Here is a 13,913-nt window from a genome sequence, read left to right as displayed (position 1 = left end):
ATTATTATTATTATTATTATTTGCTACAACCCCAGCTCCAAAGCAACATATTTGGTTATATCAAAGGGTCTGTGTTGTGAGGGAACGGAAGAGGACAACCCAACTGAACCAGTAGGTGCAGCAGGCACCGGAGCAGTAGTGGCTCTTGCTTGGAAATCAAGCTCAAGCTGGTGTATCTGTATGGTGTTCTCAGTCTCAATTTCCAACTTTTTAACCTTTAGTTGGAACTGTGTGTGTAATAAAAAATGTAAGAATAATATTGTTAATAATAATAATAATAATAATAATAGTAATAATAATAAAAATAATCAATCTCCATTACAGCTGCAACATTCAGATGTAGGGTCAGAATTTGGTGTAAACAACATGAAAGCATTGATCCATCCTGACTTGTATCAGTGGTTCAGGCTGGTGGTGGTGTAATGGTACACATAAAACATCAAAGAAAAGATCAGATGCTTTGAAAATATATATTTCAGCATACAAACAGATTTCTAAAGACTGGCCATTTACGTTCACATGTATCCATTTTTGTATGCCTATTTGTGATCTCATATCCATCCCTACTTTCTCTGCCTCTGTGCATTTGAACTCATTTGAAGTCACAGCCCAGTGGTAATCTGTGCAGCAGTCGCTGCCTCTTCTGTTTAATCCATCTATGAAACCACAAGGTTTATACATCATACAATCAGCAAAGATCATCAGTCTTATCTTTGAGCATTGTAGGCTAGTGTATGACCTATTTGTGTTATGTCAATTGTGAGGGTCAGCTAGAACACATGCACAATGTACATACACACACACACAGGCTGTGTTCAACAGGCAGCTGTTCCCTGCTGCTCAGACTGTTGCTTCCTGACTGTTTCCATCACAGAGCCACAGGCCTGTTTCTGCCCCGCTGCTCTGTCCATGCTAAGCTCTTTATGCCCCTGATGTTGTTAACTACAGAAGAAGTACACAGACTAAGCTCCAACACCCTGCAACCACTCCCCCTTATCCATACTCATATATGCCCCCACCCTCGGTGTTGCATCAGCAGTTGCATTGCAAGTTCAACACAGAGAGAAAATTAAGCGAAATCTCTGTTTCTAAGACATGCCTGAGAGATTATTTTTGTCCTTTCAGTCAGATGAAAATTGAAAAACTGTAACTGCACTCCACAGTAAATCTTCACTCATCTTTGCTGCAGTCTAACATGACTTAATGTTTTATGGAATAAAAGACATCCACTTCGATCAAGTTCAGAGTGATTCATTTATTCAGTTTCTCCAACCTATTTTCAAACGTCAGTGCGAAGTAGCGGGTCTTGAATAGATACTTAAAACCAGAGATAGACTGAACAGATGTCAACACCACTTTCTTTGGATTGCACAACGTCTAGGTTGACTCTGACAACACTGGCTTTAAAAATGGAGTACCTTGTGAGAAACTTTTTCCGGTAACAATGTCACGTCCCCTGGCCTCTGGCCTGGGTACGTGCTTATGAGCTGCTGCATAGCCTGCGCCCTGCACCTCGCCTCAGAGACCTCCTTCTTCCTCCTTCTTCCTCCTTCCTGGTGATTGGTCGCCTTCGGCTCCACCTTCCTTCAGAGGAGACAAGCCTTCAACGCCTTAGTGGACAACTCCTTCACCGCACTTCCTCCTCTTCAGCCAACCAGCATGACGCCTGGCTTATAAAAGGGAGGCAGCAACGCTGATCATGGCAGCTGTGTTCCTTCGGCCCACAGCTTGCCAGTGCTGGGATTTTGCTTGAGTAGTAGCTGGACTGAGAACCTTGTTGGTTTGTAGGAGCATTAATCTTCCCTTTAGTTATTTATCTAGACACCGGAATAGGTTATTGTTTGAGATTCTGCGCCCTCTTTTGTATTCCTTGGTTTAGCGGACACCTTTTGTTTGTTTGTTAGGATTTCTTTACTTACCTTGGTTGTTATGTAACACTTGAACCCGTTTGTATTGTAATAAATTATTGTGCATACTTTAAGTTTTGTTCCATTTTGATTTGTTACCGACCCGACTACCCCTAGGGTGAGTAGGGGTCGTAACAAACAAAAGCCTAAAATTGGGTTATGAAACAGAACAATGCACAGCAGAAAATCAACAATAGACTGGTTTAATAAAGGAAAATAATGAAATGTGTTGTTTGCAGTGATGGGACTAACTGCCTTAAAATAAACAGCGTTACTAACGATTGTTGGATGAGTGTTTGGGTGAGTGATACGACTGAAACTGGAGAACATTTTCAATGTTTGAGTAGAATAGTTTCATTGTTGTGTTGTGACCTGGTGCAAGCTTCGTGGGTCCGCACCTTTTATCGCAGAGTTTTCACTCTATTTAAACTGGGCAATTTTTAATCTGTGGTTCCAGATTAATCTGGACTCACAGACATTACTTTTCTCTCACAGACAGAAAGGCAAGAACATTATGAAAAATGTTTTTATTTATTTAATTTTTTTTTTCATTGATTTATTTTTTTCTACTGAGGAGTTGATAAATTTCAGTCCGGCTTCCGACCTCATCACAGCACTGAAACAGCTCTGGTCAAAGTGTTAAATGACATTAGGTTGAATACTGATTCTGGTCAAGTATCAGTCCTGGTTCTGTTGGATCTCAGTGCAGCGTTTGATACTGTAGATCACAGAATCCTGTTGCACAGGCTGGAAAACTGGGTTGGACTTTCTGGAGCAGTCCTTAACTAGTTCAGGTCCTATTTAGAAGGCCAGAGTTATTTTGTTACGATCAGCAGCTATGAATCTGAGTGAGTGGCCATGACTTGTGGAGTTCCCCAGGGGTCAGTCCTTGGACCTCTTCTGTTCAACTTGTATATGCTCCCTTTGGGTCAAATATTACAGAACTATAGCATTAGTTATCAAAGTTATGCTGATGATACACAACTTTATGTGTCTCTGTCACCAGATGACTGCAGTCCAATAGACTTATTGTGTCTGGAGCAAATAAACACCTGGATGAAGGAGAATTTTCTACAATCAAATGAAGACAAAACTGAGATTATTCTGTTTGGTAGCAAAGAGAAGAGGGTCAGCATTGGCAAACATCCGGAGACTCGGGCTCTTAAAATAACTGACCACGTTGGTAGCCTTGGAGTATTGATAGACTCAGATCTGACTTTCAGCAGCCACATCAAAGCTGTCACTAAGAAGCTTTTTACCAGCTCAGAAACATCAACAGGATTAAAAGTTTAGTCTCCCAGAAAGACAAAGAGAAACTCATCCATGCATTCTTCTCCAGTAGGCTGGATTACTGTAATGGTCTTTTAACAGGACTTCCTAAAGAGAGCATTAAACATCTGCAGCTCATCCAAAATGCTGCTGCTAGAGTTTTAACCAGGACTAAGAGATCTGAACACATCACACCAGTTTTGAAATCTTTGCACTGGCTTCCAGTTAGTCACAGAATAGATTTTAAAACCCTTCTGATTGTTTACAAATCCCAGAATGGTTTAGGCCCAGAATACATCTGTGATATGTTCAGAGAATATAAACCTAGCAGAGCTCTTAGATCCAAAGACTCTGGTCAACTAGTCCAAACCAGAGTCCAGACTAAACATGGAGAAGCAGCATTTAGCTGTTATGCTGCAAACAAGTGGAACAAACTGCCAGTAGAGATTAAACTTTTGCCAAATATAGACATTTTTAAATCCAGGTTAAAAACATTTCTTTTCTCTTGTGCCTATGCATTAAATCTGCATGTTAACTTTTTTTTTTTTTTTAACTTATCTTGCTTTTAATCATTTTAATGTAATTTATTATTTTATTGTGATTATGTGTTGATGCCTTTTACTATTTCTAAATATCTGTAATGCCTTTGTTTTATGTAAAGCACTTTCAATTGTCCTGTACATGAAATGTGCTATACAAATAAACTGCCTTGCCTTGCCTTGAGGAGGAGACGGAGACACGACTTCCAGCAGCCTGAGATTAGTGTAGATGATTTTTCCATTAGATTTTTATTTCAATCATTAGTCAGATCTAATATTCAGTTTAATTATAAATAAATAAACATGCAGTTGGATTTGAAATTCCATCAAAGGGAACATATTTGATTTTTTTTTTAAAAGTAATGGAGTAGTTTCTTCTCTGAGTAATTAATTGCTTTTATGATGCTGTAACTCCGTTACTAATGCCGTTACTTTGTCCAAGAAGTGCCCAGTAACTATAATTAATTACTTTTTTACAGTAACGTGCCCAACACTGGTTGTTCATGTGATTTTCTTGTCATCCAGACCATGGTAATCTTAACAGTTTGAATCAAAGTCAACTGGACTTCTTTCTGTCTCTTGAAAATGTATAAGCTGTAGTTTGCCATTCACAGTTGAAGGCTGTTGAGGTCACATGAGTGTCATTGACCCACCCAACCATCAGTGGGATCGTTGAGCTGTTTGCCCGTAAGTTGTTTGCCTGCCTGACCAACACGTGATATGCATTGGTCACAAGACTGTAAGTGAGAATGGTTTTGAAAATGCCTGGGAATGAGAGTCAAGGCTGCATTGTGTGTGTTGGACAGATGAAACCTGAGGTCACCAGACACTAAAACAGGAACCCTATATGGACTAATGATGGACTTTCAACTGCTTTCCAAGGTGCAGCTTTATCACCTGACTGTTAGCTGGTAAAACCACTTAAAGTGAGAAGAACATGTTTGGCTTGCTTGATTGTTTCTATTTTAACCACTGTTAGAAATTAAAACCAGAAAACAAGTTTTTAAAGCTTAAAGCTAAAATTCTATTGTATGCCTGCGTAATTTCTGAACCAGCTACTATGTATGTTGCCATATGATGTTTGATCACTGGTCTGTATTTTGCTTCTTGCAATATGGCTGCTGCTTCATTGAATTATTGATTCAGTAGTTTTCCATTTCCGCTTTGTCTCATTCAGTCTAAAGCCAATCCCAGCTGCCACCAGACAAGCTGGAGGCAGGATATACTCTCATCTTTGAGCCTAACCCAAGGCTCCCATTTGCACATCGACAACTTAGCCAACCTGGTCGGATGAGGCTCATGGTGGAAACGTCCACTCAAGGACTGTGACAAGCTCTCCACCATGCCTGGAACTTTCAGACCACTTTGTGGTTTTGGCTGCTGATGCCTCTTTTTATGCTGCTGATAATCAACAGAAAACGGATCTGCCAGGTCTCCTTAATCTGCTAAAACCAGTCAGACTAGCACCAAAGACTCTAAAGCAGTAAAGTCTTCCTTCTCATGTCGCCAAAAGCTCTTGAAGGAGGCCTCAGTCTGCCTGAGTTGGTGACAATGACTTCTAAAAACACAACTGCCTCACCACAGCTAGTGCAGCAGCCCCCATTGGGAAAAGTTCATCCTCTGATAAAGTTTTGTCACCTCCTAGGCCACTTTTTTGGCCTACATCATTGAATGTGATGACATAGCTCTTCAACAGCCTTAACTGAGATAAACTGCTTTTAGCAAAATCTTTAAGTTTTTAAACACTGTGACAAGAACATTTTTATCATTGGGCCCATCCCGACCATGTGTCATGGCACTGGTCGTTTAAGCAGGTTACTCATTCTTAACACTTTGTTGCAGCTACTGACAATTGTAACCCTTTTTGGAATTGTTTTACCCTTCTTAGCAGAAACAGAGTACATCCCAACAAAGATGGCTGCTAAATGTTCATCTTGAACTTGAAGCACACTGTGCAGACCTACCCATGTGACTGTTTACATCCTGCATTCACCATTCAGACACATCCCCCTCCTCCTCTTGTGTCATTCCTGTAACTGACCAGATGATTATAAACTCTAAGGGGCTGAGTTATGACGAGGGCAAAACTGCTGCGCTATTTAACATTTGCTGCGCAGTTTTGCTCTGGTTATGTTTCTACGATTAGCGCCTGATCTATTAAGACTGCTCCTGTTATCATTTGCGGAGCAAACAGCAGTATTTAAATGAGGATTTAGCGGCGCTGTTGCTTCGTCATGTAAGGTTCTGGAGAGCAAGGAAACCGCAAACGCAAAATTAACTTTTATCCGATAGAAGTTGAGACAAATAAAGGAGACAAATAAAAATATTGCGAAAGTCGAGGAAAAAAATCTAAATGTCACCAGAAATGCTGCAATATAGTTTCATATTCAAGTTCAATTTATTTATAAGGCACACTAACAACAACCTTTAGGAACCAAGGTATTGTACATATAAAAACATGCAAGGAACAAATAAGAAATAATAAAGGTTTAAAAGCTATAAAGAAATAATAATAATAATAATAATAATAATAAAAGACAGGCATGATAAAGTCTTTAAACTTATCCAGCAATTCTAATATTGCAACGCTGGATCGTCTCCACAATCCTCTTCTCTGGCATTCTAAATATATTAATATAATAGAAAAAAATGCATTATCTTAGTCGCCTTTCATGGTGTCTGTGCCTCCTCCTTAAAATTATTACTGCAGCCATTGCGGTTATACTGTTGTGCCAATTAGCACCTGCTTTTCAGAAACGCTATTTTTAGAGCAAACATAAACACCGCAAACTATTTGCAGGCTACATGAATCCCACTGCTGCGCAAACCAGATTTATTTGCATAGTCTCCTCCCACTAATGTGCACTTTCTGGCCGGAACGCCCATAATGCATATGCAGTAGCTTCAGAAACGCAAAGTGGAGAGCGGCGCAGTTTTGCCAGGATAACTGACGCAGTTCCATGTTTGCGGCTTTGATAGATAAGCTTGGGCCGATTTTAGCGGAGCAAAGCCGTCTGCACCTGTTTTAGTACACGCAAAGCGTTAATAGATCAGGGCCTAAGTTTTTCAAAAGTCACCACACTACCCGTATTATTCCTGTTGTAAGTTCTGCCAGACCTTCATCAACATCGCCTGCAATACAGTCATGTTGCTACAGCAAATAGCAAAGAGCAAATCTGTATAATCTCCATCCTATTTCCTAGTCTTACCAGCCAATTATACCAGTACAACAACATATCCCTTTTCAACATTCAGTCCCTCAATAAATATCACAGGTACAGCACTTACATGGCTCAAATCTTACCTCACAAATTATCAACAGTTTGCATACCTCAACAACTGCTCATCATCTAAAACCCCGACTTTCCCATGGTGTCCTCCAGGATTTTGTGCTTGGTCCTCTACTCTTCGTACTTTACTTGTTCCCTCTTAAAAACATCATTCATCAGTATGGTCTCCAATTTTGCAGCTATGTTGACAACATGTAACTCTATTTATCAACTAAATCCATAAGTCCCTCAGCTCATTCCACCTTGACTGTCTCACTGAAATCAAATCCTGGATGCAAGCCAGCTACCTCAAACTCAGCTGTGGTAAAAGTGACATGATTGTTTTTGGTCCCAAATCCATCAAAAACTACAGAGAACATCTGTCTTATTATTGATAACTCCTAGTGTTTTCATCCTCTCACGTTTCATCATTCTCAACAATAACCCCTCCTTTGAGCAACACATAATCAAAGAACAGCATTCTTCCACCTGAAGAGCATCACCTTATCCGTCCACCTCGTCTTTTCCTTTTCTGTAGCTGAAACCCTCAACCATGCTTTTGTCACATCCAAATTTGACTACTGCAGTAGCATCCTGTATGGCTTACGACACAAAGTTTTAGACAAGCTTCAATACATTCAAACTCTGCCCCTCGTCTCTTTACTCACACACTCACACCTCTTCATGTGACCACATCACCCCTGACCTCCAGAGACTCCACTGACTTCCTGTTCTGCAACAAATTCAATTCAAAATCCTCTTACTCACATCTAAAGCTCTCAATAACCTGGAACCTCCTATTTGACTGACCTCCTTCATGACTATATACTGTCCTGTGATCTCCACTCCTCTGATGCCAACCTTCTTTCTATTCCCTTCATTACCAAGTTCAAAACCTGGGGGGATCGAGCTTTTTAAATTGCTGCCCCTACCCTCTGGAACTAAATCCCCAAAGACATCTGTGATTGACATTGTAAAAAAAAAAAAAAAAAAAAAAAAAAAAACTCACCAAAATACATCTTTTCAGAGATGCCTGTAATGATTTTAGTGATCTAAAATGATTTTATATGAGGTGGTGTCCTAAGAATTTTTGATGTTTTTGATTTTATTGATGGATGATTTTGAATGTACTTCATTTTTATTCTTGTTTTCCTGCTGTAAAGCATTGTGTGAGTTTTAAAAAGCACTATATATAAAATTATTATTATTATTATTAAAATCACAAAGTGAAAGTCAAATTTTAGGACTTAGGTTATATTCCTTCAGGTCTAAAGTTGTATGATTCATTGGTCTAAAGAGAGATTTGAGTGTAAGTAATGTCACTACCCTGTATTGCTCTAGATAGTGAAAACACTATCAATAAACCACAGTACCTATCAAACGACCTTGTAATTTATGTTCTTTAATATTGTCTGGCACCAAGATCCCTGCAGCAACCCTTTAAGCCTACTTTTCTCTGTGAGTTACAAGGCATTACAGATACGATCTTGTTGCTGAGTAATGGGGCTGTCCCTCCTTGGACCTCTGTTGATAGGTACTAACTACTGCTGACTAAGAGGGCCCCTTGCCTTTTTTGGACATGTTTACATCCAGCTGTCTGCTTGTAACTATTTGGCCGTCATAAAACTAGACCTGTATGTCATTCTCACAATAGGAAACCCGCCCTAAAAGACGACAGAAAGCTCACGAGAAAATGCAAATGTAACAACTTCAAACAGTCATAGTTTTTCAAACATTTTAATCTGTAACAACTGATGTGAGATATATTTTGATGACATTAAAAGATTTAAGAGATTTAGGCTAGCCAAGGAAAATGTGTCTACCACATTTTCACATCTCCATTACCCCTGATTAAAAGCTAATAAGAGCAGACAATTTTACTCTTGCTCTGTGGAAAACTAATGCAAAGACAAGCCTGTCCACTCTTGTTTTCCTTACTGATAATCTGAAATTAGCATTAGTGAGGTCAGAGCAGTTCAGTTAGAAATGGCGGGAAAGTGCATTTTTTTGGAGTTGCAGTTTTTACTATGACTCACCACGAGATTCCTTTTTTGAATTACATAAAATAACCACATATGGTACATATTTTAGTCTAAATGCACAATTATGTGTTTATTCAGGATGTTCAGTTCCCTTATTCATCTATTCACTGATTATTCTACGCATACAATAACTTCACAATCACTGATCAGATTTGGGAAAAGTAACATGTTTCAGTATTTATATCATAAGTCATAAGCAAGGTTGTTATAGTAAGATATTATTATAATAATGAGACTACAATAAACAAAAATGGCTATAAATGAATAAGACTAAATGGATAAATGGGTCTGTTTTTACGCAAAATGCAGAAGACAAAAAGCAAAAACAATCTCCGGATTTCAGGATTTTTCTTTTTTTTCCACAGTGTGCATACACAAAGAAGGTGGCAATGACTGACAGCAAGAAGGAGAAATAAGATACAGCATTCTCACGGTTCGATATGCCTGAATCATGACATGATGATATTTGGATAAACAGAAAAAAAAAAAACTGTCTGTGGCCAATAAAATAGTAAAAATTCTGCTCTTCTCCAAGAAATTATTTTTTATATATTTAACTCTGAGAGAAACATAATGCCAGATCACATTTTCTGCTTAGACAATGACTAAATTAATAACTTCTTAACATATTTGACATCATGCTTATCACCAACCTTCATCTGTCTTACTACTATAGCATACTAAAACAGTCAGGCGTCCATCTCATTGTCAAGTAAAGAAGGTTTTCAAATATACATGCATAAAATGTGTAAATTTTCAGCTGCATGCATTCATGTATGGTATTCATTGTGTGGAGGTTGTTGGCTGTTTTCATGCAGTAAATATGCATAAAGGGGGAAAGATGTCAAAGAAAAGACTAGACAAGGCAACCAACCAAAGTCTATGACTCACAAGTGCCTCTAAAGAAAAAAAAACATTACAATTGTAAAGCAGTAAAAATGCAGCAATAGCTCTATGATACACATGTACTGTAGCCCATGCTAATGTGTTTGCTCACCATCCCTGTTAAGGAAAATGGCAAAAGTGGGGAGATTCTACAGTCAGAAGGTTAAGAGAAAGGAATCACTCAGGTGTCTGCCTGCTAAGTACAGAGTCATATCTCTGACTCATGTTACACAACCTTCAAATATCCTTTTACACAACACTTCCTCTTCATCTATAAGTGATGCTGCCATTTCAATTTGATTTTACTTGAGGCAGAAGGAGATAAAAAAAAGTAAAGACAGCAGAAAGGGAAGGAGGGAGATGGATGGAGATGAGAAAACTGATGTTTTTTATTTGTGCCATGTTTGACAAAGAACAGACCCCACAAAGAAAAAAAACGATGTCATAAAAAACTTTTTGTTGTTTTTAGAAAAAAGGAGATTTTTTTAACCTCCTGCTATCTAAGTCATCAGAGGAGTGTTGAAGAGCTGGCACAGGAACCAGGTTACAGCTTAGTGAACTGAAGAACTGCAAACCAGGTGATAACCTATCTGCACACGGTCAGGTGATTTCGTCAAATAAAAATTAAGAAAAGACATCAGTCATAGAAAGAGAGAAAAATAGACATTCTGGTTGAAAAACTTGAAAAGTTTGTTCTCTGCTATCAAAACAGATATATTAATGCAAATAAAAAAAATAAGAAAAACAAATAAGCAAGTCTGATGTGACTAAAGAAAAGGCCATTTAGGAAAATCGACTTTAAAGGAGCTAGTAGGGAGTTGAAGGGGAAAAAAAGAGAAAATAAATCTACATTTAATCAAAGTTGAGGAAATATAAATTCAAATTGCAGCCTTAGCAGATAAAGAACTCATATTTTTTAATTAAATTCAGCATAGTGATAATAGCAGCCAACAAAAACTCTGGTCCTGGTCCAGGATTCCACTGCATCATTTACAACCACACAGCCAATAGCCTCCAGACATGGGAAAGCTACCTGGCTTGGCACAAAAAGTCTCCTCCCGCAGGAAAACGGTCTGCACCAAAAGGAGAATTATGAATTACACAGATTTATCAGCTTACATTGGTCCTTTCCCGCCCCCTGCATATATTTGTGTTGCAGCTGCAAATCAAATGATAAATCTTGATAAGAAATTCTTCTCAGACCGTTGTGTTCCCCTCCTTACATAATTATGTGAGATGCCAGTAATTAATAATATTAACTTAAAACCATAGTTGTTCAGAAAGTGTCCAAACTCATTGGGATAAATCTGAAATGCTTCCTTTATTTGCATGTTTAGCCATCACTGTGCTGAGGGACAACAGTGAACTAATATATTCATTTGAATCTTATTTTATCTGATCTAAAATCAGTAATTTGTGAGTTAATAAATATAAGAAAATAGTGACGGCGCTTCAAATATATGTGATAACAAGACAAGGAATTAAAAACAACTAAAGAGAAGCATTCAAAAGCAGTAGAAATGATCACATTTAGAAGAAAAAGTGGACGGAGTGGATATTTAACCAGCTGAGATTCACTTGAGTGATTGCAATATATCTCTCAGGGCTAAACACATACTGTGATGCATGGCTTGGATGTTTATTAACCATAAAACAAACAAAGCTGGTTTCCATTTTCCATGCAAGATGCAGAAAAAAGATAATGATCAAAGTCCTTTTCACAATCTAATTCACTTACCTCAACTTAAATCATTACCTACTTAGTATCTTGGTGCAGTCCACTCCAATATTAAAACACTGAAGAGTTTTTCATTTCTAGTTAAGAGATATAAAATAATTAATAAATAAACTTGCTAGCTAACTGGGAAGGGGAGCTTGAAGTCTACAGTCTGTTCCTCGCTTATTTTTTTCACTTGTATTGGGTAGGCTGGGATTGCTGTTGCTGCAGCTCTTCAGAAGCTGACTTTCTGAGTGCGATTTCAATATTGCATCTCAAGTTGTAATGGTTGCTCATAAAATGGTCCTTTCAGTCACTGCGCTACATTTATTCTGAGCCCACAGAGATCATGAATCAGGAGGATAAGGAATGAGAAGAAAGTCTGGGGGACTGAGAGAAAAAAACATATTTGACTGAACCACAACCTACACATGCTTCATCATGCCATTGAAATTTACAGTGAGAGCTTTTAGTGCTCTGGCTTTAATCTGCTGGATATGTGATATAACACATTGTCGGACCATATCACAGCAGCACTACAAGGCTGGAGGAAATGATTGGATGAAGTCTTGATTTCTTTACATGTTTTCCTACAGAGCTATATGAATTCTTGAGATGAACTCCAGCATAAAAAAGGGATTTTCTCTGCAATCTCTCTGAAGTTGATGTTGCAATATTCAAACTTACATAAGAATACTACAGTCATGGATGGGTGAATAGTAGCTAGTTGTGGTAATCTAAGCTAGCTGTAAGAGAATAAAAAAATAAATAAGAATAGGCTTTGTAAAGTAATTTGAAGATGGGCAAAAAAAAATTATAGGTATTTTTATTGTTTTCTACAATAATTTGTAAAAACAGAATATTGATTCTATGCGAGAGAAGGGGTAAAGTATTTTTGCTTGATATTTATTTTTTCTTATTTATTCTCTTTTTTACTGGTTACAACACTGTTTTCAGGTTATTTGATCCTACTTGAGAATGTCACTTTGATTTACTCCTCTGAGCTCAAGATATGCATCTGGTGACAAGAGGTCTCTGGTAAACTGGTTTTATATTCAAAGGTCATAATCTGAAATGGAAGGCAAGCCCCACTTGTCAGGGAACAGGCAGGTACCTTGACTCACACTTAGCTTTGAGTGAGAGTGCCATTTTCTCCTCCACTTATTGATCTTTTAAATCCTAAGTGCAGTCTCATTTTGTTTGCTGTTCTCCTTCAAGCCAATAAAGACACCCACACACATGCACACACACATACAAATTAACATGACTCTCACCTGTAAATCTTGTATCTGGTAGAAAACCCCTGTTGGAACCTCTCTCTGAACTCTGTGTACTCTGGACATCTGTGGAAAGGTCCCTTCTCGGACAGCAGCCAGTCTAGCTGCCCCCCGCTCTGCCTCGTGTTGAACCCCCATGCTGAGGAGCTGGAAAGGGACGTGGAGGATGATGAGGATGAGGGGGATGAAAGGGAACTGTGGAGGGTTTTCCCGTTGTTTCCTCCGCCGCCCACTTGTTCAGCTCGAGTAGGCCATGGCAACCATAGCAACGCCCAAGGTAACCATAGGAGCATCAAAGAGGATATTGACCATCTAGCAAAGATGGTGCAGCCATGGGAGCACCTCTCTTTTCTCACTGGCCAAGGAGTCGCCATGGTCCCGGTGGTGATGTACTAGGGCACCGGGGACCGGCATTTCTTCTGACAGTCACCTCCTGCTGGTCTGAGTGGGAAACAGAAAGAAATTGTTTTAATTTCTTAATAGCAATGTTTAAACATGTTTCATTGCATAAAATAATTCTGATTAATTCATGGATTTCTGTAAGTTATAGACATTTTTGTCCACATATTTTGATTCTGAATGCAGCATAAAGCCTCCCAAAGTGCTGTTTATCCAGTTAACATCAATCACAGTAATGTGTGACTGCACTGAATCTTAGAATAAACAATATTCTGCTAATGTGTGATTCCTAATTAATTATTATTATTAAACAAAGCACACATTTAAATGAAGGAATCACAGAGGCACTGACTTTACTTCTGAAGAGTTGTCAAGCAATAAAATAGTATTAACAGATGAAGAAACTGGCTATTATTGAAAAGAAACCAAACAATTTTACAGACACATTACAAATAAGAAGAAAATTCAGCAAAGTGTCTAAAAATAAATGTGGCCAGCATGTATCTGAACAGCAGCTTCAGTGCTCTCTGACACTGACTGTACAAGTCTGTGGAATTCTTTTGGAGATGGAACAACATTATTTCTCCCATTTTGGTTGATTTCTAGTTA

General features: G+C 38.4%; 1 protein-coding gene across 1 annotated transcript in view; it reads right to left on the bottom strand.

Moving 5' to 3' along the window:
- brinp2 (bone morphogenetic protein/retinoic acid inducible neural-specific 2) overlaps window positions 1–13,913 on the bottom strand; it is a 218,505-nt gene that overhangs the window by 116,747 nt on the left and 87,845 nt on the right. The window contains exon 2 of the mRNA XM_041992672.1: window positions 12,903–13,346. Coding sequence (XP_041848606.1) covers window positions 12,903–13,279 — 377 coding nt within the window. The 5' untranslated portion in view covers window positions 13,280–13,346. The remainder of the gene's footprint in view (window positions 1–12,902; window positions 13,347–13,913) is intronic.

Source organism: Melanotaenia boesemani, chromosome 8 (genome assembly GCF_017639745.1).
Source record: "Melanotaenia boesemani isolate fMelBoe1 chromosome 8, fMelBoe1.pri, whole genome shotgun sequence".
In the NCBI taxonomy this organism is placed as follows: domain Eukaryota; kingdom Metazoa; phylum Chordata; class Actinopteri; order Atheriniformes; family Melanotaeniidae; genus Melanotaenia; species Melanotaenia boesemani.
This window is presented reverse-complemented; position numbering and strand designations above follow the sequence as displayed.